The sequence below is a fragment of the Poecile atricapillus genome, chromosome Z (genome assembly GCF_030490865.1).
Source record: "Poecile atricapillus isolate bPoeAtr1 chromosome Z, bPoeAtr1.hap1, whole genome shotgun sequence".
In the NCBI taxonomy this organism is placed as follows: Eukaryota; Metazoa; Chordata; class Aves; order Passeriformes; family Paridae; genus Poecile; species Poecile atricapillus.
The window spans coordinates 136,233,876-136,258,032 of NC_081289.1; the positions used below are offsets into that span (position 1 = coordinate 136,233,876).

The 24,157-nt window shown below is 42.3% G+C and overlaps 1 protein-coding gene across 1 annotated transcript in view; it reads left to right on the forward strand.

The window, feature by feature from the left end:
- CCBE1 (collagen and calcium binding EGF domains 1) overlaps positions 1-24,157 on the forward strand; it is a 96,458-nt gene that overhangs the window by 64,465 nt on the left and 7,836 nt on the right. Inside the window, exons 3-7 of the mRNA XM_058826907.1 lie at positions 6,301-6,353; positions 11,568-11,702; positions 12,388-12,525; positions 17,714-17,820; positions 23,098-23,218. Coding sequence (XP_058682890.1) covers positions 6,301-6,353; positions 11,568-11,702; positions 12,388-12,525; positions 17,714-17,820; positions 23,098-23,218 — 554 coding nt within the window. The remainder of the gene's footprint in view (positions 1-6,300; positions 6,354-11,567; positions 11,703-12,387; positions 12,526-17,713; positions 17,821-23,097; positions 23,219-24,157) is intronic.

Genomic DNA, 24,157 nt, shown 5'->3' on the forward strand with positions numbered 1-24,157 from the left:
CACCACATCTCATTTACTTAAGCAAAACCACAAACCCCACTGGGAGACGTGTCCTGCAGTGTGCCCATGGAGAACAAAGGCCCAGAGTGTCCTACAAAAAGAACAGACTTTTTTATTGGTGGCTAAATTTGCCAGACCTGTGAGGTTTTGTTTTTTGTGCATCTTTCAGTTTCATGCAGGTCAGCACCTCCAAGCCCCACTGATACCCATGTGGGGTAGAGAGCTTCTTCCTCACCTCTAAGTATTTTTACTCTCTTTTATAGAGGAATGAGCTTCAAGCATTCACAAATACTATGCTCTGCAAGGGCTGTAAACCATCATATTGGTTTGGAAGGCCTCTTCTGAGAAGAAGGAACTACAGTTTATGCTCCGTCACCATAAAAATCCCTTTGGCCATAAAAAGATGACATGAAACAGCACTTTGAGGAGGGGAGGGGTCAGTTAACAGTAAGGAGCAGCCAAGGAGTGTGTCTGAAAGCTTTCAAGAGCATCAGTCAGGGTCTCCCAGGGTAAGCACTGGCACAGTTCCTTAGAGTCAAGAGAGGTATGTGGCTTTTGCCAGGGGAGGATCTGGTCCCTGGCTTGCGTTCACACAAGAGGAGTCCAGGAACTGTGAATCTTATCAAAACCTTCCCATTAGCAATGACTGGAATGTGATTTCATTTCTGGTATCTGTCTTAATAGCCAGAGTTGAGCAAAAGAGCAGATAGCAGGGCACTTTTTTTTCCCCCTAAGAGAAAGAAAACCATTATATGAAGGCAAAATTATTTGACTTTAATAGCTAGCAATACACAAGACTTAGATTCAGACAATGCTTTTACCAGTAAAAATTTTTCTTCTACAGAAATCAGCTAGTAAGTTGCGGTGATTTGCTCTGTGAGGTCTGAGTTCCCCAAGCTTGTTCAGGCAAATCCTCCTCTGATTAGTGAATTAAGAGAAATAAAGAAGCACACAGGTACATACAGCAGTCATAGGTGCTGCAGCATTGGAAGACTTCATTATATTTGTGTTATTCACCCTCAGCTGGGATGATGACAGGAAGGGCTTGGGCTGGCCTTGGACCTTGCATTACACCCAGCGTGAACGTAAATTATCTCTCTCCAAAACTGTGAAAAGAACTTAGTCTGGAAATCATGGCAAAGTGTATGCTGAGCAAGTGTCTGCAGGGAGGCCATCCCCTCTTACTCAAGATTTCGGTATGTGTCCCACGGAAAGGCAAACAAAAATAAAGTGCATTGCTTCAGTTTTACACCATGTTGACATAAATCTTCTCTCCATGTGAATTACAGCAAAACTGCACAGCTACTGAGCTGCTGCACTTGTGCTGCAGATGGGCTTTGTCTGTGCGTGCTTTGGCAGACAAACCTGTCTCTCATTTGGATCTCATATAGAGGAAAAGTGGGTTTGATGGTCAGTTTTGTTAGGCTTGTTTTGTAGTCTACCTTGCTGGTTTGCATTTATAGATGTCTAATTACTTTTTGTACATTCATTTCTGTATTTTATATTTGCTCTTTTGCTATGTCACGTATTTCTCAAAGCCAGGGTGATCAAAAAAGAAACACCAGGCAGGAACAATAAGGAGAGGGATCTAACAAAGACCCTTTGTGCAATTAAAAACACTGTACTGTGGCCTTTGCTAACTTAGATCTTCAGAACACAGCACAGGTTCTTCTGGGTTTAAGTTATGATTTAGGCTGAAGAAGTCTGGTATTAAAAAAAATGTTCTCTCCTTCCCCAATAGGAAATTGGTTTTTTTATTAAAGACACTTCTTGAGTGTATTATCGTTGCCTTCTACCAGCACCAACTTGAAAGAACAGTGCTGATCTATTTAAACCTGTATAAAATCTTAAACATCTCTTTTCCCCCCTAAATTGCAGCTGATCTGACATTTGCAGGTCAGAAAGAGTGTTTTGGAGAGGAGGGATTTGACCTGCCTGACCACCTATGGAGTTGCTGCATTTTCCAGTGGCATGACCTCAGGCCTCAGCTGAGCTCTAGAAACTGTCCATGTGTGCTCTCCTAGCCCCAGTGAATGGGAGGTAAAGTTCCTCTTCTTGAACTGCCTCTGTCTGGAAGAAGTCAGCCTGGAGAGACATTGCCTGTCAGCATTTTAGGGATAAACTAAGGGCAATATTTTATCCTAAGAACTCACTTTCAGGCTCAGCATAGAGACTTCTGTGTCTACTTTGTCCTAGGGGGCAAATATTTCTTAGACCAGACTCTTCTCTTTATACTTTTGACATCTTTAGCAAGAGCTTCCTTAACATACTATGTTTAGTCTGAAACCAGTATGAAACTTGTCTTTTTCTTCTTCCCTTTTCATTTCCCCTTTGTGCTCCCTTTTTTCAGCCACTGAACGATCATCAAGTATCTTTTTCAGCATGGATCACGGCAGAGCTTTAGAGCTGCCTCTCCAAAACCTCAATAAATGCACCAAGCAGCTGTTATTATAACCCAACTCACTGCCATGTTACTGCAGACAGATGCAGATTAATTATAATTTTACATGTTTATCCTGTTATTGCTTGCATTTCTGAAGATTTTCAGCAGCTGTAGGACCCTGAGTGACTCCCTCCCCTCTCACACAGTGTATTTATTTTCTGGGTTCAGCGTGCTCTGTTCAGCGTCTCCGGCGTCGCTGCGGTGTCCCATGCAGAGCAGGAGGTGGGCTGGGGTGACGGCAGCTCTGTGCCAGGTGGAAGCAATTATGGGAAAAAAAAAACATGGTCCTTGCTGGATGAGTTACTGCTGATAGCTGCCAGATAAGCTAACTTAATAAAGCAGTGGCTTAATTAAGCCGCATTCCTCCCATCTTGCCCCTCGTCCAACCTGTCTGAGGCGATGCTATCAAGCAGCTACTGCTTTGCAGGATGGGACAGGGGTGCTGTGCTGATGCACCCCTGTGTGCTGGACACTCTGGGGGATGGGACATAGGGGAGCTCCTGGAAAGCTCAGTTTCTCTCTCAGTTTGCAAGGTAGTGGGCCTCAAATCCCCAAAAAAAACAGATATGCCACTTGCCTAGTCATGGATATATTTATTGGTATCAAAAGTTTACCCTAAATCCCATCTTCTGGCATTTAGTGATCCAGAAGCATCTCAACCTCCAGACCAGCAAGGAGGAGCACAATATCTCCCTGCTTCTTCAGCAGCTACCTGCCAGAAAAAAAAGGGGTGACTTGACTTTGGGAGTGTCCCTATCACTACAGATTTTCTTACAATCACAAAAGCTGGATGTTGCATTAATCAAAATCGTGGTGCCCCAAACCCTCTGTCAGCTTGGGCTTGCTTTTATTCCTGAGTAAAGATTACATGAGAATCAAAAGTTACTGTGTTTTTAATTGCTGAAGTACCCCATTAAAAGTTGTAACAGATAAAAGTCTGGCAGAAGCTTCATCCTTTGAAAACCAGATTTCAGGTTAATGAATCAACCTAATTTCCCCAGAGATGCAGGTTTTAGTGGTGGAGCTTCTTACACAGCTGTGTGTTTGTGTTTCATGCATGGCCACATGTACAGCTGCATAGCAACCACCTTGCTGAAAGTTATCCAGTAGCTAAAATTATCAGCAGGAACCCCTTCTTACCTCTCATTATGTACAACAAGATTGCTGCTGTGCAACGTTGATTAGACATGTCAGCCTGGACCTGGACATCTGAAAATGAGTGTTGCTATTAAAATGCCTTTGCTAATGCTCATGTGTCCATCATTTTGACAGATTTCACTTTAAGAATGTAGAAAGCAAAAGCATGCAGGAATCCCAGGGTTGCAATGTAATGTTCAGAGAAACAGGTATTGTATTGTATTTCCTTTGAATTAACCCTAAAGTAGCAGTTTCCCTGGCAAAATTTTGCTGATAAGAGTGTTGTTGAGTACAGGCTGCACTAATGCACAGATCTGTAACTTTGAGCTGGGAAGAGATTATCATGGGGAATTAGTTTCTGGAATGTGGTCTGAAGGCAGGGCACCCCTCTTCTAAACACTTCTTCAAGTATGATTTAAAACTTCCACAATGCAGAAAAATCTTCACTTATTCAGAGAAAATATTTCAAAATCTCCTTAGCAGTAAGGCTTGGGAAAAATAAAGCAAAAATTTGAGAGGGAGATTGAAAACAAGGAAATTGTTTCTCAAAGCCATCTCATCCCACTGTGGAATTCATTGCTACAAGAAGTCACTGAAGAGAGGGATTTCATCAAACACTTGGATATCAGCCAGGGGAACATGATTTTCTGGTTGTTTTAATTGAAAGACAAAGCACGAGGCTGTGCTTTCTCTGGGGCAATGTCAGGGTGCCAGGGCAGCGTTTAGTGGCTGTAACTTGGCATGTGGTGGGTTCTGAATGTATGGCTGGGGGAGAAGGGTTTGATCAGGGCAAGTGGTTTGGCTTTTGGGAGACTCCAGTCAGGCAGATAAAACCTCACTTTAGCCACAAGAAAGCCAATGAGTGCAGCCAAAAGCCATCACCAGACAAGCTGAGAGGAGAGAGGCAGTTCTGGCAAGGTTTCCAGCAGGTGAGCCTTTACCCAGGAGCAGGTCATCACATCATCTTCTGGCACAGGTCGTATTGGTCCTAAACCTAAAGGGAATTCCATGGAGAAAGGTACAAATTATGGAATTATGCTGCTCCCTGTGGCTGGTTAGCTCTGGCTGGCACAACCCCACATCTCATGGCACCTCATGGCAGGGATGTCCTCCTCTCCTTGCTCATCTCCCAGCCCTCTCAAGATGGGCTGTATCTTCCTCTGAAGAGCAGCTACAAGCAAGCCTCTCTTCTTCTGCAGACAGGAGGAGATCAGTGTGCACTTGGAAAGCCATCAGCAGGGCTTGCAGCATATGAACAGCCTCCCCAAATGCACCTTTGAACTCATTCCTCCTGCATTTGTTTGTCTTGCAGATAAAACTTCACAGCAGTGTTTGGAGAGAAGTCTAATGAGGCACCACTGTTTGCATAACAAAGCAAGGCTTCCTCTTCAGATGTCCAACACTCATTAAGCATAATTTATATTCCAGCTAATCTTTGAAAGAGGGTAAAATATGGAGCCAAAGTTTGTTTTTACACTGTTTGGAGAAATGCATTGTTTGTTTTAAGCCCTTGGTTGCAACTGATAGTTGATTTAAATTCAACATAATGATGATTTGTGATGGCTACATGTTGTCCAGGGGAGTGTAGTGTCATTGACTCACATGGCTTTAGCACTCTTTTGCATTAGTTGTTGAATCAAAGGAAAAGACAGAATGGATGGCTTCCCAGTTTGGGAAGATATTTCAGCCTGTCCATAAAGCATGAAAAAACTGTGAATTTGTAAAATACTGAGGGTTTGTTTTGGTTTATTCCCTCTGATTCATGTTTACTTAATGTAACAATGCACTGAACAGCAGGTTTTTTTCTTTTTCAGCCATCCTGCTAGTCACTAACATGAGACCCTTTGAAAGTCACCAGGTGCCTGCAGTGAGGCACTCTCAGGGTGATAAGGGGTACAGCCATTTGTAAAGGCTTCTGATGCTGCTGGGAGCCTTGGTGACTCCATGTAGTGACCTCATGTGGCTTGCTGCCTAGAGAGAAAACCAGCAGGTTTAGCTGGGTGCCTAAATGTCATTACAGGCCAGTGTGTCAGAAACAGTAATTTCTGACAATTTCTGACAGTTTTGTAATTCTGACAATTACAAAAGTAATTTCTTAGCATTCAGGTTTTGTTCACATTGTAGGCACATAAAAAGTATCTGATCCTACTGACTCTACATTGCAGTTTTGTCCCTCAGACTACATAAGATACTCTACCTTGCTCCAGCTGAAATACCCAATATATTTAATTTGCCTCCTCCAGGTTTATTAGAAGATGAGAAATTTCTGGTAACATTTATCCTCTGTGTACTTCTCACTGAGACTCACCCCTTCCTGCAGGTTTACATTGTAATGATGGATATTTGAAAGCACCTTTCACTTTGCCATGAAAATGATAACCTGAGCTGTGTATTTGAACAGCACTGAGTTCTCCAGACAACATGCAGACAACACAAGAGAGCAGGATTTTTGGAAATTACTTGGGATGTTGGGTGGGCCAGTGTTGGGGCACTCTGCCCCAGGCTCCTTAGGTGGCTGGACATGCTGCTGTGTGAAATCCCTCCAGGCCCAGGTGATGCATTTCCCTGCTGTGTTCTGTAATGCTGAGCTCCAGCTGCTCAGGATCCTCATCTTGCTTGGTTCATCACATCCACAATCCACTTATGGCTGTTTTTAAAGGCAGCACCAATCTATAGAGAATACATTTATTCATTCATTTATTTATTTTATTGTTTTTCAGGAAAAAATGCTGTAAGGGTTATAAGTTTGTTCTTGGACAATGCATCCCTGAAGGTATGTGATTTCACTGTTCTTACACATAATGTCCCCATGCATTTGTCTTTCCCCATCTGTCCTCTTCTCCACATTGTCTGGAAGAGCAACCTGATACAAGCACAGTCTTGGCCATATCTCATGTATCAGTGTTGGGAGGAACTGTTTCCCAGAAATTGTTGGGAAAATAAAAAGATCAACAACTTCCAACAATTCTGCTTTGCATGCCAAGCCTTGATCCTCCCCTAAGTACACGTGGCTGCACAGATCTTGTGCCATGACCTGCTGCAGTGCAGGCAGAGGAAGGTGTTCTGCCCTTGGCTGGGTAGTTGGGAGCACTCAGAGCACCCAGAACACCTTTCCTGGGTGATGGCTTTCCCCTTTCATCCCTCGGATCTGGTGCAGCTGACTTGACTTGTCAGTGCACAGGGAGATGCTGAGCAGGTGAGTTAGTCCTGCCTTTAATTTCCCATGGGCATGGCTTCCTTGTCGTCAGGGGCCAAGGAAGATGCAGATTTAATCAGGATAGTTCATGCAGTAGTAAAAATGGATTTGATTTAGATGAAACTGGCTGTGAAGTTGTTGGACCACAAGAACTGCCAGGCAGGAATAAATGCCCAGAGATGACATGCCAATAAACTTTTTTTTTTTTACAGAAAGTAATTTTAAAAGTTGATCTGTGACAACACATTCTTCTATTTGATGACATATGAAAAGCTTTACTTGGTCTGAGAATTTTCCTAGTTTGTGACTGTGATGTTTTGGAAAAAAAGTGGCAAATTAACATACTGAAGAATCAGCTGTTTTTGAGTTATAGTGTCCAGCCAAAATGGATTATAATCCAAACTCTAATCCTGGTGGGTTTGTTGTGGGTTTGTTGCTGCTGCTGTTTTTTCATTTGTGTCTTCTTTGCTGCTGGCTAGAAACACTAAAACAATTCGTGGATTGGTGGGGGCAGGGACAGGGAGAAAAACAGAGGGGAACAGCTCATCATGACTCTGTGCCTGGAGGAACCAGGGAGGGTTTGGGTGAAATTGGTGCTCACACGTAGTTCCTCATCCCATGGCTCTGCTGTAAGTTTTGTCTCACCATGTGTGATATGGGTGACAGTTCCAATGTGAGACAGACACTTGGAAGAGGCAGCTGTGTGCATTGGAGGCAGAACTCCTGAATCCTTTCAGAGTGGAAAGAAACCAGGACTCTACGGTCTGGCCTCCAGCCTTCCTATGGATTTAAAAATTTTCTGCACTGGCTATTCACTGAATATAATGGATACAGCAGGAGAATTAATAGCACCAAAAATAAAATTGGAGCCATGGCAATTTATTACTTTGGCTTCTAATTTTCATCTCTTGAGATGTTAGGTGATTATGAAAGCAGCTTTTGTTATGTGCCCACTGACTTTGTCTAATACTGCTTTTTAGCTGCGTTTCAGTAACCTGAGAGTTTCTACCCCAATGCAATTCTCTGCTGGCTGCAGCTCCTCTCCCTTTGTTTCTCCATTCCCCCTTTTCAGCTTTATCTGTATTTTGCCTGGAACTCCAGTGGCCACAGCAGTTGCTATAACATTGGAGACAATCTCAGGTCCTTAGTACAGCGACGAGAAACATGATTTACTGAAGTATTCATTTCACTTACTCTGTTACAAGACATCACTTGGCTCTTCACACATTGTTTTGGCATTATCTTGACAGAGTAGCTGTATGAAATCCATATCTCCAAACAGCCACATAAATGCATTACAGATGTGAGTTTATTAGAGCACATCTGCACCTTTTAATCCAGTACTGGCACATTGAAACTGTGAGAAGTAGTTCCAGCCCTGTCTTCTCTGTGATTTAGCAGTGGCTGCAGGGAGGAGGGTTGACAGAGGTGTAGATCCTCCCTTGTCCACCCTTTAATAGCTGCCTGGGGAAAACACCCATCTCCTTCTGGGACAGCCATTCCTTAAAAAGACTCCTAAAGGCTTGTGGCTTTGTCCATGTCCCTTACTGGTTTTCATCCTGTTATTTTTTTCATTTGCCCTTGAAAAGGAACAGCAATCAGTGTAGTACAGTACAAGTCTATGCCTCCAGTTTCTGCATTTCATTTGTTTTGTACTCTCCTTCTCCCTGTGGCTTTCAGCTTTCAGGGAGCAATGACTTCAGGAAACACTGAGTGGCGTTACTTCTGTGTGTCTCTCCACAGCATCTCTCCACCTGTTCAGCAAAGTGGATAAAAAAAACAGGTCCTCACCTTTTTCTCCTGTGTGATCTCCTTTTTCTCTGCTTTGGAGACTCACAGCTCCAGCCAAGTCCAGTCTTGGGTCCTGTCTCATGGCATCATAGAGTGAAGAAGGGTCAGGTGCAGTATGGAACAGTTTATTTTGGAGACCACCCTTCCTACTGCTGGTTTGTTTGCTGAGTTGGCTACTACTGGTTTGTTCCCTGAGTTGGCTGTGGAAGAATTCAGAGTGAAATACTCTATTACAGGCAAACTATAGTCAGATCTGCTTTTTCCTTACTAATGTTGTTTCGAAAATTTCATTGGTACAACTTTCCATGATGTATCATCATTTCTGAGTTCATTAAAACTTATACAGAGACACTTGTTTTTCTGCTTTGGCTTTCACATTTTCCTAAAATCTGGGACAACCTGGTCCTCATTGTATGGTTTTGATCCATCCTCAAACCATATTTCTTAGGCTGAGCTGGAAAACAAGGGAACACAGGAGGGAATGTTCATCTCTGATTCTGCAGAGCACACACAGGTGGTGCAGCAGCTTTTGCCTAATTTCATCTCAGTTGTGAGAACTGTTTCTAGGGAAATCATGTTACCTGGGACCAAAGCCCTGGGGATACAGCTCTGGGACCAGCCTACAACCATTGTGTGACCTGGGTTGACTGTGTGTAGCCACCAGCAGGGATATTTGTACTTCCTGGACCCTTGCCCAGTTTTGTGTGAAGGTAAATGAGGCAGTGGACATGATGGAGCTGTGGACATGACATCCTGAGGTGGACCTGAACACCACATTCAAAGACCGGTTACATGAAATATAGTGACAGATGGATAAGAAGAACTGGCATTGTTTAGTCTAGAAAAAATGAGGCTGAGAGGGAGACATGATAAGGGTTTTTAGGTAGGTGAAAACTTGCTGCAAGGGGGAAGGTAAACTGTTCTTTATGGCTGAGGAGAAGAGGACAAAAATAATGGGCCTAAGTGGCTGTAAGGGGAGTTTGGATTAGATATGAGTAAAGAGCTTTCTGTCTGCAAGGATATTTCATCTTGGGACTAGACAACAAGGCAGGCCATATCCACCCCTTAGGGAAAAGGAAAACTAGGAAAGGTTTATGCATAGCTACTCCTGCTTGTGATGGGAGATGGCCCCTTCCAGCATTGTTTTTTCTGATTTTGTTAGGACACATCTATTCAAGGGAGCACAGGGAGGCCAGAGCTTGTTTTACCTCTGCTCTGAATAGCTGAACATGGCACAGGCCAAGTCCCACAACTGAGTGGGTACACTGGGTAAGGAGTAGCACTTTCACCTCCATGCTGGACATACCGTCCTGTTCTCACTCTTCTTTCCACTTCAGTGGAAAAAGAAAATTGCAGCCATGCCCAGGAAAAACACCAGCAATGCTTTATAGTTGGGACTATTTAGTAGTGCCAAATGTAACAGGAGTTTGCAGCCCAGCATCACCTAAAGAGTCCAAACTACCCCCAGACTGAGTGGTTTGAAGGCAAGAGTTATGTTTTCCTTTCATGGCTCTGCACTGTTGGACCCTGGTTACTGCAGGGGGTCCTAGATTGCCATTCACCACCACAGCACTGTGGGCAAACTTCAAGTTGTGAAGCAAGAAGAAAAGAAAGAAAGGATGTCCATTATTCATGAGGTGACAAGCAGAATGCATGGCACTATTACAGCAGTATGTCTATTACAATAGTACTTTTTTTTTAAGGGGTTCTGGTGTGACATACAGCATCTTGTTAAGTCTCATTTTGTGTTTTTCTGTATTTTGGCATGCTATCACTTTTAACCCCAATGCTATGAATGTGCTTTATATACTTCATACAGAAAATGTGTTTTCATTTGCTTTACCACCTCTTAGCTCATTTTAATTGTTTGGAACAATCATCATACCCAGAGGTATCTGCTAGTCATTAGGGTGAGTCAATAATGAGTTTTAATTATGTATATGGAAACACAGTGCTTTGCTGGGAACTTGCTTGAACCACTTAGATTTTGTTTGGACATGTTAGGTCTGGAGCACAGATGAGATATTTCTGCTGTGGCCCCCAGTAGCCACTCACAGGATTGTCACAGCCAGCTGCATGCTCTCTGCAGGGTGATGTTCTGAAATGGTCACAGAAACTGCCACTTGCTTTGGTGTAAAACCTGACCTTGGGCAGTGCCCAAGCTGGCTTTGAGACCAAATCCTACTTCAGCTCCCAGTGTCTCCTGGCAGATGTCCCCCATGGTGCTGCAAATGCCTCACACCCATGGCTGGGACTTGTCCTTCTCCCCCAGCCCTGCCACCAGCACCGTGCCAGGGGCCACATCCAGCCCCTGACAGGACAGGGATGTGGGTCAAACCCCATTGTGCTCTGGTGTCTGTCCCTGAGGCTTCAGTTCTGCTGCTACACAGCAGTGAAATTAGAAACAGATTTTTCCTCCTTTAGGTTTCAAACAGGGACCTCAGTCTTTTGGGATTTCTCTGACATACCCTGATCTGCACACTGCAGCTATTAAGAGAGATGATGGGTTTGTGAAAACGCACTCTTTGCTAGAAGAATTTCTCTTTGAACAATTAACATGTGATATAATTAACTTTTCCTTGTGTTATACTTTCTGTCTGGCTTTGGCGGTAAACATCATGGTTTCTCACAGTTCTCTGCATAGGAAATGTTTGCTCAGACTTAAAAATCTGTTGAAGAAAACGAAAAGAAAATTTTAGGTAATTTAATATTTCTGTGAAAAGAATTCCTAAAATCTGCCAACTGCAGAAGTGACTCTTGCTTAAAATACAGCTTTAACAAAATAGTCTAACTACCGTAAGGCTGTGAGTAGCAATTACAATTTTAATATATTCCTTTGCTTATGTCTCATGAATGTTTTATGTCTAGGTTCCTACAGTCCTTAAAAACAATGTAACTCAACTTTATATTAATTAGCAGAGAGGTGAAATATTTGCAATCTAAGTATCATCCATCTAAAGACTTTGGTATTTTTCCTAACCATGTTTTTCTCTCCCTTAGACTACGATGTCTGTGCTGAAGCTCCCTGTGAACAGCAGTGCACAGATAATTTTGGACGAGTCTTATGCACTTGCTATCCTGGATACCGCTACGATCGGGAGAGGCACAGGAACAGAGAGAAACCTTACTGCCTGGGTGGGTGGATGAGCATGTTGAGCTCCTCCCTGGTTAATGATTTATCCTGTTTCCTTGGGTCTTTTAGGAGTCAGTTTGGATCTGAAACCTTTCTTATTCTCAGTATTATTACGGAAAAAAATGTGGGGGTTAACTATGTTAAGAATTGAGAGATCTAGATTCCCCCGAAATTATTAGTAGGTATTACATACAAGAAGACATACACACTGATGTAATTTTTCCTTTAATTTCTCCTGCAGGTTGTGAGCCATATTTGCTGAATACTGAAGCATTATCACCAGGCCTAAATACTAAAACTAATACTTGGGATTTAATTCAGGTGGCCAGTAAATATTTCAGGACTGATCTTACATGTGATCCTGCTGTGGCTAGTCCTGCCCTGCCCTGTATGGTTTGCCATGCCAGGGAGCCAAGGTTTGCAAGACTGAGCTTAGTTTGTGAGCTTTTCAGTGCAAGGAGACTGTCAGAAAACTGATAAAGTGCCAGGTGTGCTGATAATAATAATAATGGTGCAGCTTTCCCAGAGCTCCAGACCAAAGATTCCAGCTGCAATTGTAATTGTGGTGCTGCAATTACAAATTTGTTTAACCACAAAATCTCTTTTACCTCTAAAGGAAGTCTTTTACTGTGTTGAGGGTCTGAACCTTCCAGCTACAGAACACTTTTAATTTCTGCTTCTCTCCAGATATCGATGAATGTGCCACGAGCAACGGGACTCTGTGCTCTCAGATCTGTGTCAACACCGTAGGCAGCTACAGGTGCGAGTGTCATGAAGGCTATGTCCGGGAGGAGGATGGCAGGACATGCACCAAAGGAGATAAAGGCAGGTGCTAAATGTGCAGACTAAATGTCCTGGGTCAAATGGATGTCTAAAGGATTGGTCTGTCACGAAGAGGAGCTGCTCCTGATGCTACACTTGGAGCTGGGGGTCCAAAGCTGGGATGTAGCTGATGCTCCTGGGGCAGCCGGGCTGTTGGCTGGGCACCTGAGCAGCCCTGCCAAACTCTGTCCTCCAATGCACAAATACACTGGCAGATGTGGGAGGCATCTTCCCCTAGGGAAGCAGAACAGCTGAATAATGAAATTTACCATTACAACTTCAGTTAGATCATTCCTGCTGGATCCAGTTGCTAAAAGCTGCAGTTTGCTCCAATACTAGCCTGGATTATAACTTTTTTGAGGTCCAGAGCTAAGAAGACAGGGAAAAAATTTACCAGATGACAAGCCTTAAAAAATTTCACTGATTCCACCTGTTAATTAAATAATTTCAGTAGTTTTAATTTGTGTTTACATGCCCACATCTGAGATTAGTGAATGGCCCTGGGTTGGATGCCAATGCCCCTTGGCCCTTAGAGGCTCAGAAAATGTGTGCTTGGGAGTCCAACACGTTTTCCAAGCCTTGCTTAAATCAATTTCTAAATTACATTGATTAAGACCAAATGCTACTGATCTGCAATTAGTTTGTGTGTCCTGTGGCTGGGGTAAATTTTTTTAGTATCTATCTATTTGTTTGTTTGTTTGTTTGTTTATTTTAATGAAATGTGATGGGGAAGGGGTAAATGTAAAGGCTTGTTCTTGCATGTCACTGTTGGTTCAAAGTGTATACATGTGCTGTGTACAAATTATCTTAAAGGTTTTGACCTCATCCTAGTTATTAAATTACAGCATTTAGAATGTTACAGATTAAATACCGATATGAAAATTTGAAAAGGAAGGAGAAAGAGAGCAGTGCTCTGGAAAAAAAAAACCAACAACTTTTGATGAATGGTGACTTACCACATGTTCATCAATTAATGCCTGAATGTGGTATCACAGGGTGATCCAAATCCCACTGGATGGCCAGAGCAATTTATAATTTTGATTTTCATCTGAAAATGTGTAACTGGAGCCACTCCATTAACTTTAAGTGTTCCTTGTAGTTTTCAATTATTTTTTTTTCCTTATCAGAGCGTGTGTGTGTGTGTGTGTGTGTGTGTATGTGTGTGTGTGAAAGGAAAGATATATAACCTAGATAATCCCTTTACAAATAGGGGGCCTTTTTTAACTTTGTCTCTGGATGATACAGTAATTCAGTAAAAGCATTCAGGATAACCAACAATTCGAAATATTCAAGGCTATGGGAATTATTCTACTGCATAAAACCCACCATTTTTACACTGAAAGTACACGGCACATTAAAATGTCAGTTCCAGCAGATAATCTGCAATGAAATACCCACCATCTCTCCAGATGTCTCCAAAATCAGCTGTGCGAAGAAAAGGATGCCTTCTGGTCAGTTACCGCGCTGTACCCCACATAAATGTTACGAATTTTCAGACTTCTGGTGCAAATGAGAATTCACATCAGTAAGTCATTCCGGGGAGAAGGGCTGTGTAAGGAACCAGCTGTAGGGACACTCCACCCTGCGGCCAGCCCCAGCCCTGCACCGCATCCCTGCCGGAGCGGCAGCCTAATAAACACATCACTTGCTTTTCACCGTAGCCGGAACACTCACATTTTATTTCAAAATTTAGTGTGAGAGTGAAAAACACGGGTACCCCACACCATCTTTAGCGAGGGTGCATATTTTCCGGGAGATACAGCCGTGTGTTCATCATTCCATGCCCGAAGGATGCAATCCAGACACGTTTTTGGCTCTGTTAGTGGCTGCAGTGTGGTCACTATTTTTTTTTTTTTTTCTCTGTAAGTGGTTTGACAGAGAGCTTTGGGTCGGTCAGTGGACACAAGAAGAGGGAGCGTTTTTTTCTTGCATCCACAGTCCCATTTGATGGAGACAATACAGCTACCCATGCAGAAGTAGGCAGATGAAACCATCTCAGCAGGCTGAGTTCAGATAATACAACACAGATGATCAGCTCAAGCGCCTTCATGCGAAGACCGCCCGCAGCAGAGCTCCCGCAGAGCTCTCCCCTGCCAGCATCTCCTCCTCTCCAGGAGCAGGGCACAGCCTCCAAGCCCATACACAAGGAAAACACATCACTCTCCCAAGCAGATCTCCTAGCAATAGGTGCCACAGGGCTCACCAGTGTCTCACCAAGATTAAAGGGCTCCCATCATGCGTGAGCTAGACTTTGCGTTCTGAGAACCTTTATAAAATGGAGCTGCTTTAGGCCTTCTTCAAAATAATTTCAGTTTCCCTGTGTAGGCTGTGCAATGGAAGCAAGTTATGTAAGTGGCTTGCTCAGTGCTGGCCCAGCTGACCCTGGTAAGGTGACCTCGGTTCTGAGCCATGCATTGGTGGCTCCATCTAATGGCCTTTTGCCTCCACTGGCCTGTCCTAGGTGACTTCTGGCTTTATCCACACTTTATTCTGGCTTTACTCTTAATTTGGTCCTGATACAGGGTTGGATGGGGGTAGAGCAAATGTTTGATGGATGACTCCTTCCCTGGGCAAATCATCACCTCTGTCTGGTATGAGTTAGGGGGATTCCACCTCTCTCCTGGGATGTAGCTCATGCTTGCTCATACAGGGATCTTGGACTTCTTCCTCCGACAAGTCAATCCAGCCGGCTTTGCAGAAATCTCACTGGTATGACATTTCTCAAACATTAGCTGATCCCCCCAGCATTCATCTCCATGGATTGTTGCAGCCCTGTTTTATCTGTACTTGTCAGCCCCATGTGTCACATCCTTCTGGAAGATAAACTGGGTTTTATAATGAAACAAGAGGCCAAATTCACCGCTTCTTAATCTGCATATAACTCCACAGATTCTGGTGGGATTGCATTAGGTTTCCAATAGCAGAGGCTCTGGCAGTTTCTCCCCATGACTGTGTGCTGCTTTCAGCAACATTTCTTAACACAATGATAGAACTCATTTGGTAAAATAGCTATTAAAAGAAATTTTTGTTGAGACTAGTACAAAGTCCAGACTTTATTGGTCTTTGAAAAAGAAATGAAAAAAAAAGTTGTTTTTTTTTATTCCTTATGGCTCCATATACATCCATCTGTAACTCATACACAGGTCCAAAAATGGGCAAGACACCGGGTTTTTCTAAAGGAAGATGAAAAATTGGAGAGGGAAGAACAAAGCTGACTTGTAGTCAAGAGCAAATTTATTCTACAGAAATGTAAAGTGTTGTCTTCATTACAGAACATCAATTCCCTCTTAAGGAAAAAAAAAAAGCCCTGCATGGTTTCAGAAAATTTCATCTACAAGAGAAAGGTTTATGGGCAAAGAGGCTTTGAAGGGAATCAAAGGCAAAATGATTAGCATTAGGAATATGGGAGAGAAGAAGGAAAGCAGAATATGCTGTGTATTCTGGTACCTTCACAACAGTGCTGGAGCTCCTCTGGGAGGTCTTGTGGCTAAATAGTCTTGGATCCAGCATAGCTGCAGTTTGGTGAAATTCTATTCTGTGCTGTGTAGAGTCCATCAGCAAACACCAACTATTACCATCTGGACTTAAATATTTGAGCCATCAGAGCACTGCACAGAAAGCTGATCAGGTACCAGGCCTGCACTGGGGAAAGGGCTGGGGAGCTCAAACAGCAGTGTGTGCTTGCTGCCATAAAAATGCCATAAAAATGGTAAATAATATGCGTAATATTGTAAGGCTGTTGGAGTGCAGCCATGGGAACAGGCAGTTCATGACTGGGGGAAAAACCCAAGCCTTTGTGTCCCAGTTTTCCAATCAATTTTCCAATCAGTTCAGTACTAATGGCTGTCGTAATGCTCCTGGTTATTCCAGCATCTTGACCTTACATCTCTCTCCTAACTGATTAGTAGATAAGCGAGATAAATTTTTGTCTTCTAAAATCAAGCATGATTATCTGTCATTGTAGCAAATGGACTAAATATACTGAAAATCAGCCTTTCCTAAATATGTGCATAGGTGGTCCATAGACAATGGATCAGATGGTTGCAATCTTCCATACTGGACCCTGCAAATATTTAAAGTCAACTAGTACATAATATTGTTTGTATTAGAAACTTCAGGATTCATTTAAAAATATGCAGATGTTTCAAAATCAATACACATTTCCAAAAAGATGAAGGGTATTTAAGGGTGTGTACAAGAGACAAACGTAGCACAGTACCTCAGCATGATGCAGTTGATCCTTTTAGAAGATTTTGAATATTCCCTGGCTTTAACAGGAGCACCTGCAGAGTTTTTCCATTGCGGGACATGCTCTGAAAGGTCGGTGTTCAAACGTGCCCAGCAGCCGTCCTGTGTAACATCAAGGACACAAGGCATGTGTAACAGCAAGGCCACACATCATATGCAAAGCCTCTGTAGATTTGATATTTCCCAGCAATGCTGAAGTGAAAAAAACTCACCTGGAGTTTACAGTATGTGTCACCCTGTGGTTTGGAAACCAGATTTGTCTTTAAGCAGACATTTGTTACAGCAATGCTTGTTTGCTTGCAATGCAGCACTGCTTGACTGTGTGGTACTGGGGAAAGGACAAAAATAACATTTGTGATAGCTCTCACAGTTTCAATAACTTAATGGATTCTTGAAAAGATCCTATTCATGCATAGTATCAACAGATGTGACCCTTCCTCTTGCATGGATTTAAATCCCTGTCATTAATCTCAATCCTCATCTCTGCTCAGGCTGATTCCATCACATGGAGAATAACCCATGACGATAAAGAGCAGTTTGTGCAAAATGAGCGAAATAAGCATATTCTGAGGGATTTTACTGTAATTTATAGCATATGAACATTTGCCCCTCAGGGGACTGTAAATCAGTTCAGATCTATGGGGTTAGTCTACCCTAAACAAAAAGATAAAAGAAGGGGTGTGAACTTTTCCAGGTATTAAACAAATGAATCCTCTAGGGACTGTTAACTAGAAACAGCTGCTTTAAAAATGTGGTCAGAGCTGTCCCTGCAAAGTTTCTCAGCCTTACATAGAAATTCAGTCAAAGATTTAATAATGGCAGGATTCCCTTCTCTTTTCACAGTCTGGGGAAATATAACAACTTTCAGGTTGCTTTAGCTATCACTTTATGAAATTCTTTCCCTTGGATCTTTATGCTTATAGTGGAAACTGCTTTCTTTCAGCTGGGCTTCCTGAGAAATCTGAAAATGTGGCAAAACCGGGGACATGCTGTGCCTCTTGTAAGGAATTCCATCAAATAAAGCAGACAGTTTTACAGCTGAAGCAAAAGGTATGAACACTGGTCACTCATGTGTTTACCAGACCTGCATGTTTTACAATAACTGAGGCTAATTTTTATGTTTGGAGCTGTCACTGACATGGATGGCAATATATTTTAAAATTATGTAGGAATGGCATCTCTCCCTTATGCTCCTGTACAACTTGTAAGCAGATTGCTCCCCAAGTTCATGGAGCTGTGTTACCAAGCTCATGGTAACAGAGTCTGACAAACACCCATCCCAGGCTGAGACCAGGTTTCTTGGCAATCTGTGCTTGGCCTGAGCTTTTCATTCACTCTGAATGCACAAGATTTTGGACATGATCCACCTTCAGAGTAAGCATGTGCAAGACATTTCATAGATGCAGAAACATGATTCTTAATTAATAGGATGCTGATACAAGATTCTTGCCAAATAGGTGTAGGACTAAACAAAGATATCACTAGCTTTAAATATGACTTTCCCCTTAAAAAAAGAAAAACCCTCAGTCACAAACCTTCCTTTTTGTTTTCACCTATTCCCATGTAAATGCATTTAGAAACTTATTCTGGACTTTAATTGCTCCCATATGTAGCTTCCTTTCGCACTTTAGTAGGATTGAAATAATGCAAAGACCCAGCCTCAGATTTGGAGAGCCATATGCAGGGGTGCAGGTGTAATGCCCTTTTTGGTGATGTCTCCTTGGAACACTAAAGTTCTCTCAAACTGAAGCTCTCTGTAGGAATATTCTCAGCAATTCATGCTGACGGGCTGTAATTATTTCACCCAGGGTACTCAATTAATTTCTTTCCATTGTGCCAAAACACAATTTGGTGTATTCATTCATGGCATTTGATGTTACTCATTTCATGTTAGAAAGAAAGAAATCTTCATTAAAGTGAAATTCATTGAGGTTGGAGACACTCTTTATCTCCAGAATCTCAAAACATCATGTATTCCTTCTGAATCAGTATGAACACAAACGTGAATGTGACAGAATTTCATGTGTGATGGAAATTCTGTTTTTCAAAAAAGTGGTAGCAGAGAGGTTAAAAAAGGATCCATGTTTTTGAGTGGCTGTTTCTCCAGCTGTTGTCCATGATGCTGAGCAGGCTCACACTGACCTCCAGGGATCTGGGGGTCACATTGTTGGCCACATTGTTTGCTTGAGAATTGATTGATGGAATTAATGGAAGTTTTTTGTGTCTAACTTCTGCTGGTAGATGCTTGTGCTCAAAATCCATTCCAGGAAAACTCAGACCATTGATACCTGTCATGCTGGGCATTTGTACAGTAGCTGTGGACAAATAAGCAGCTCACTCTTTCTTCATAGCTAAGTCTTGTCATAGTCCCTAACTAAATTTTTCACCAGTATCCCCCTAGTGAGATTTGATTGACTTGGCATCCTCAGTGGGAGCCCACTGGGTTGTGCTCCACAGAGAAAGAGCTGAAAGAGGAGGTTCCTGATACCCTCAGCAGCTGTTACTCCACAGAAAGGAGAGCTTTTGTCTATGCTGAATGGAGACCTGGCCCCATGGTGCTTCTCTGCCCAGGGAGACATCAGCCCTCATGTTTCACCAGCCACTCCCCATGGCCAAGTTCTCTTGGGGAAGACATCTCTCAATAGCTGTGGTTAAAGCTGCTCTGTTTTGCATAGAAAAGTTCATTTCTGTCTGCCAGGGAGATGGTTTATGAAATGAGTCTTCAGTCTTGTGGTTAAGGCTTTCAGATTTTATGAACTTTATTCAAAATTGTGGTTAGCAGAAAAGCCTGTCATCCAATGAGACACACTGTCCTGACAGGGTAGAGGTCTGTGGGCAGTCCTAGGTTGATCTAAGACCTTGATGAAAGGAAGAAGAGTGGAGAGCTGAAAAACTGGGGGAAAGATATCTGGCATGCTGACACACAGCCAACAATTAAAAAAAGAAAAAATCGAGTAAGCCTGATCCTATTGCACAGATGTGTTTAAACATCTTAATTAGAAAGCCATGTTCCAAATCATTCCTGACAAGCACTGTCCAGTTTTCTAAACCACAGACCTCCTAGAAACTATGCCAAACTCCAAATGCAGCATGCAAACACAGCACATGGAAGTCTTGTTTCTAGAACAGTCTTTCTTTAGAATTTACCCTTGCTAATGTTTGCATGCACATGGGGAAAAAAAACCCCATTATTTTCCGAAGGCCTTTAGGATTTGGAGCTGTAGATGGAGAAAGCCAAGGTTACCCTGGACTAGGACCGTGGTTCAGTTGAAAGGTGAAACAGAAATTAGGCCAGTGAGTATAGCCAATAGCTAAGAGGATGTGAGTCAACAACAAAAACACATGGTTTGGCCCAGTGCATGTAACAACCATTTTCTGCCAGAAGATATCAAAGAGCAGTGAGCTAGACCAGAGCCTGGGTATTTTGGCACTCCCAGTGTGTACTTCAAGTCCAGCTGAGTCAGTGGGGAAGCATGCATAGATGCTTTCACAGCAGCTATGTGATTTCTTTTCTAACTTACTCAGTTGTTACAACAGCCTGGCTGGCAGGAACAAGTAAATATTTAAACATCAGAAGAGAATACACTTCCAAATCCCCTTCATGATGAGTCTCTGCCACAAAATGCACCTTTTTACTCCAGTCTGACCATTTGCAGTATAACTTGAAGAGTATTCATGGCTGGGTCTTTGTACTAAGTGACATCTATTTATCAACTGATATAGCTATAGATCCCCGGAATGAGATATTTTGAAAATTTACACATAAGTTAAAAAGAGCACTTCAGTTAATCTGCCACTCAACTGTGGCCACCCCTAAGGAGAAGCATTCACTGATGACACTGAAAATATTCTCACAAAAACTACTTAAAAAATATCATACTCTCAGGTAGCCACATGATTTGACCTTTTGTCTCTGTCTTAGCATGGCAGCATTGGCACTGCAGAGTCCTTAGCTGATTTGTGTCATGTAGTGGAAGTTTTGCACCATGGTTCTTGCAAGCCTTTCCTTTCTATCCAGCCAGGAACCTGGCTCTGGACAGGACTCACCTCTAGGAAACAAAACTTTGTGGACCAGAGCCAGCCAGTGAAGCTTCCCATGCTGGTCCCTGTTCAGTGAGGCTGTGAGAGCCTCCAACTACTGAATTTTCCTCTTCAGCCCCAGGGGTAGGGTGTTGTGTCCCACAGAGCAGCCCTGTATCTTCAGTAGCCCCACAGTTTGGTCTGTGCCGCATTGGCTGGGAAGTTGGCTGAGAAAGCTGCAGGGTCACTGGCAAACAAAGCACATGCTTTCCTTTGAAAAAGCAGAGATGACAGCTCACCTCAGGGCTATAGGTGTGCTGAATCCCCATTTTCTGTGTGAAAACCAAATTCACAGGAGTGAGAATATAAGAAACACCCTGTGGGACTTCTGTGAAAATATGACCTCATCCAGTCACTGGTTTCTGCAGGAGTGGAGTGAATCTACCAAATTCTTGTTAGACTTACATCATGATTCTTAATTTGCCTATAGTGCAGTCATCTGGTCCTTGGAACTGCAATTCTCTCCAAAACCTAACTCACAAATGGCTGATAAATCCTTGTGATCAATGTCATCACACTTTGAGTTCCAGTCTCAAAATCAAACTGGTGTTTCGGAAACGCCACCAGGAACTATCTCAGCATTTCCAACTTTATCTTTCCCTGATGTTTTTTTCCTTCAGAACTGTTCTGTGCATTCAATCCCAAACTACAAGCAGCACTGGCTGCCTTTAAATTCTAATCCTTAAACAATTGCTTGTTTATCAAAGGAAATTTTCCCAGTTCAGGTAGGTATTGCAGGTGCATAACACTGTGTTTTTTCTCCTGTGCATTACAAACATTAGATTTGGAGTAATGGCAGAATATATGTCAAATAATTACAGAAACAGGTAGGAGTCTTGAGAAGAGCCCAGCTCAGAGAATTCTAGATAGCTGATTAGCTTTGTCAAGTAGCAGGAGTCATCATCTATTTTATTCAATGCAGTTCTCAAAGGTAAATGTTGCAGAATTCAACATCAAATTATCCAATGAGCCTAATTCATTCAGGAAGCAACAGTGCTCACCCAGGGGTTGGTCTGTAGTGCTATTGCTGAAAAAGTTTTCCAGTTCAGTTTGGCAGAGCAAAATCCCTAAGTCTACATGCAGCCACTCACCACTAATAAACTTCTTTCCTCACTGCAGACCAGCCTCCTGGCTTGTTATCTCCCTTCAGCTACCTTTTAAGAGACTAAACATTTACAGAATATTTCTAAATATGTTTAATTATTAAATATATACATATATTTTTATTATATAATATATATAATTATATATAAACATGCATTATTAAATATATTCAACTGGATAGATGAATGTTTCATGGATAATTAAACAGGTAATGGAAAATGACCCTTCTAACTATAGTGTGCAAATCTCCTTACATTCTCATTTACTTTATCTTTGTGTCTCTGTGCAGAGCAGATCCAGATATCTGATGAGTTAAATAGTGTGGGTACTTTCCAGAGCCAGATTCACAGTGTTGGTGTCTGAAGTAGAGAGTGCATGTCCTTATCTCTGATATCTGGCTCTGACATCCAAGAAAACACTAAATTTCATATAACACCATGAAAATAACTGTTAAATAGAAAAACTAAAAGTGAAAGCATGTAGATTAGAAAGTTTTCTTAAGTCACTGGGTGAAAAAGTTAGAGTTTAAACTAGTTTAGAGGACAGAAGACAAGATGGAAGATTTAGAGTGTTTTCTCTTGTTAGGGTGTTGTCTTCTTTCTTCCTCATCTTCTTCTAGAGGTTTTTGGGTAATAGTAGGTGATTGGTTAGAAAATGCCACAGTGCAGCACACAGGTGATGGGTCATTGGGTCGCTAAGAAAAATAATTTACATGTCTATTGTTAATTGGGTGAAAATAAGTATAAAGATAAAAGAGCTGCGTATTTCAGGGCCATTTTGTGCTTCTCGAGCCAATTTGATCCAGGCAACGATGGGTTGAACTTGAGCAGAAAGTCTGGGGAAGACCTGCCAAGTCTTTTGATTATATACGAATAAACACCAGAAACAAGAAGCTAAGGAGCCTTTGGAGTATCCTTCCTGAAACAGAACTGAGATAAGGGAAACTCCCCATGAGGGAATATCCCAAGGGGCTCAGCCCTGAGGAGACTGACATCACCAGCAACGCACAAAGTATTTAGGGTTCTCATTAAAACCAATGGAAAGTTAGTGGCTTGCTGCTTGTTCACATGAAAGCTTAAAAAAGAATGTGATTTACCTGTCTGAACAATGAAGGTCTTACATGGGTTTTTTTTGTCTTGGCAGGTTGCTTTGCTGCCAAATAATGCTGCTGATCTTAGCAAGCAAATCACTGGTGAAAAAGTGCTTGCCTCTAATGCATATATCCCTGGCCCCCCAGGCCAGCCTGGCCAACCAGGCCCTCCAGGTAAGACCAGAGGAGTGGAAATGTGCAATAGCGCTTGCACTAAAATAGTAAACTTCAGTCTTCCAGTGTGATATGATTTCATATCTTTCATATTTTGATTGATATGTTGTGTTTGCATTTGTGCTGAACTTAAGGAAAAAAAAACAAAAACAACTTTATGGTCAGCCTCTGCCAACTGTCTGACATCATTCATTGTGACTCCATGTGTTTCTTGGCATGCAAGAGTGTTTGTCCTGTATGTGTTAAATTTCTCCCTCTCCCTGAGATATCTCACCTGCTTCAGTTGTCATTTCCTGTATTTTAACCTGTCTTAAAACACTGTCCATTTCATTTCAGGAATATCTATTGGTTTAGCTCACTTTCAGTAGTAGAGGAAAAAAATGTGCTTTCAGTTTGTAGCAGTTTGTGCCAACCCTTTTATCTTTCCTTGTCTGATTTGTGAGGATTCATCTGCTGGTTTTATGTTGTATCCCAGATTGAAAGGAATCTGAAAAGTATAACTACACTCACACCTTGTTTGCTAAGTTTTAGATTGGAACACTACAAAAACCAGAGAGATCCTAAAGCCCAAACTTTATCCGGACACCTCATACCTGGTGGCCAGCAATACTCAAAATTTTGCAAATGCAGATCTAATTTTCCATCAGCAATAAATCCAAGCATTGTGCTGGATTTCAGAAGTACACTTACAAAGTACTGGCAAATATTCTTATGAGGATTTAGTCCCTCCTGAACTGCACCTCACCTTCCCATTTATACCCCTTTTGCAGTCTTGCTTTGTTTTCTGAGTCTCTATCTTATTTTCCTGGAGGATGAGTATCTTCAGTATTCAGTTCATCGTAAGTGCAAGAACAGTGTGTTAGAAGTTCTGTAATACACTCTGAAGGGTAGAGTGGGTTTGCTTTGCAGTCCCTCCAAGGCAGGCCTGACCCTGCAGGT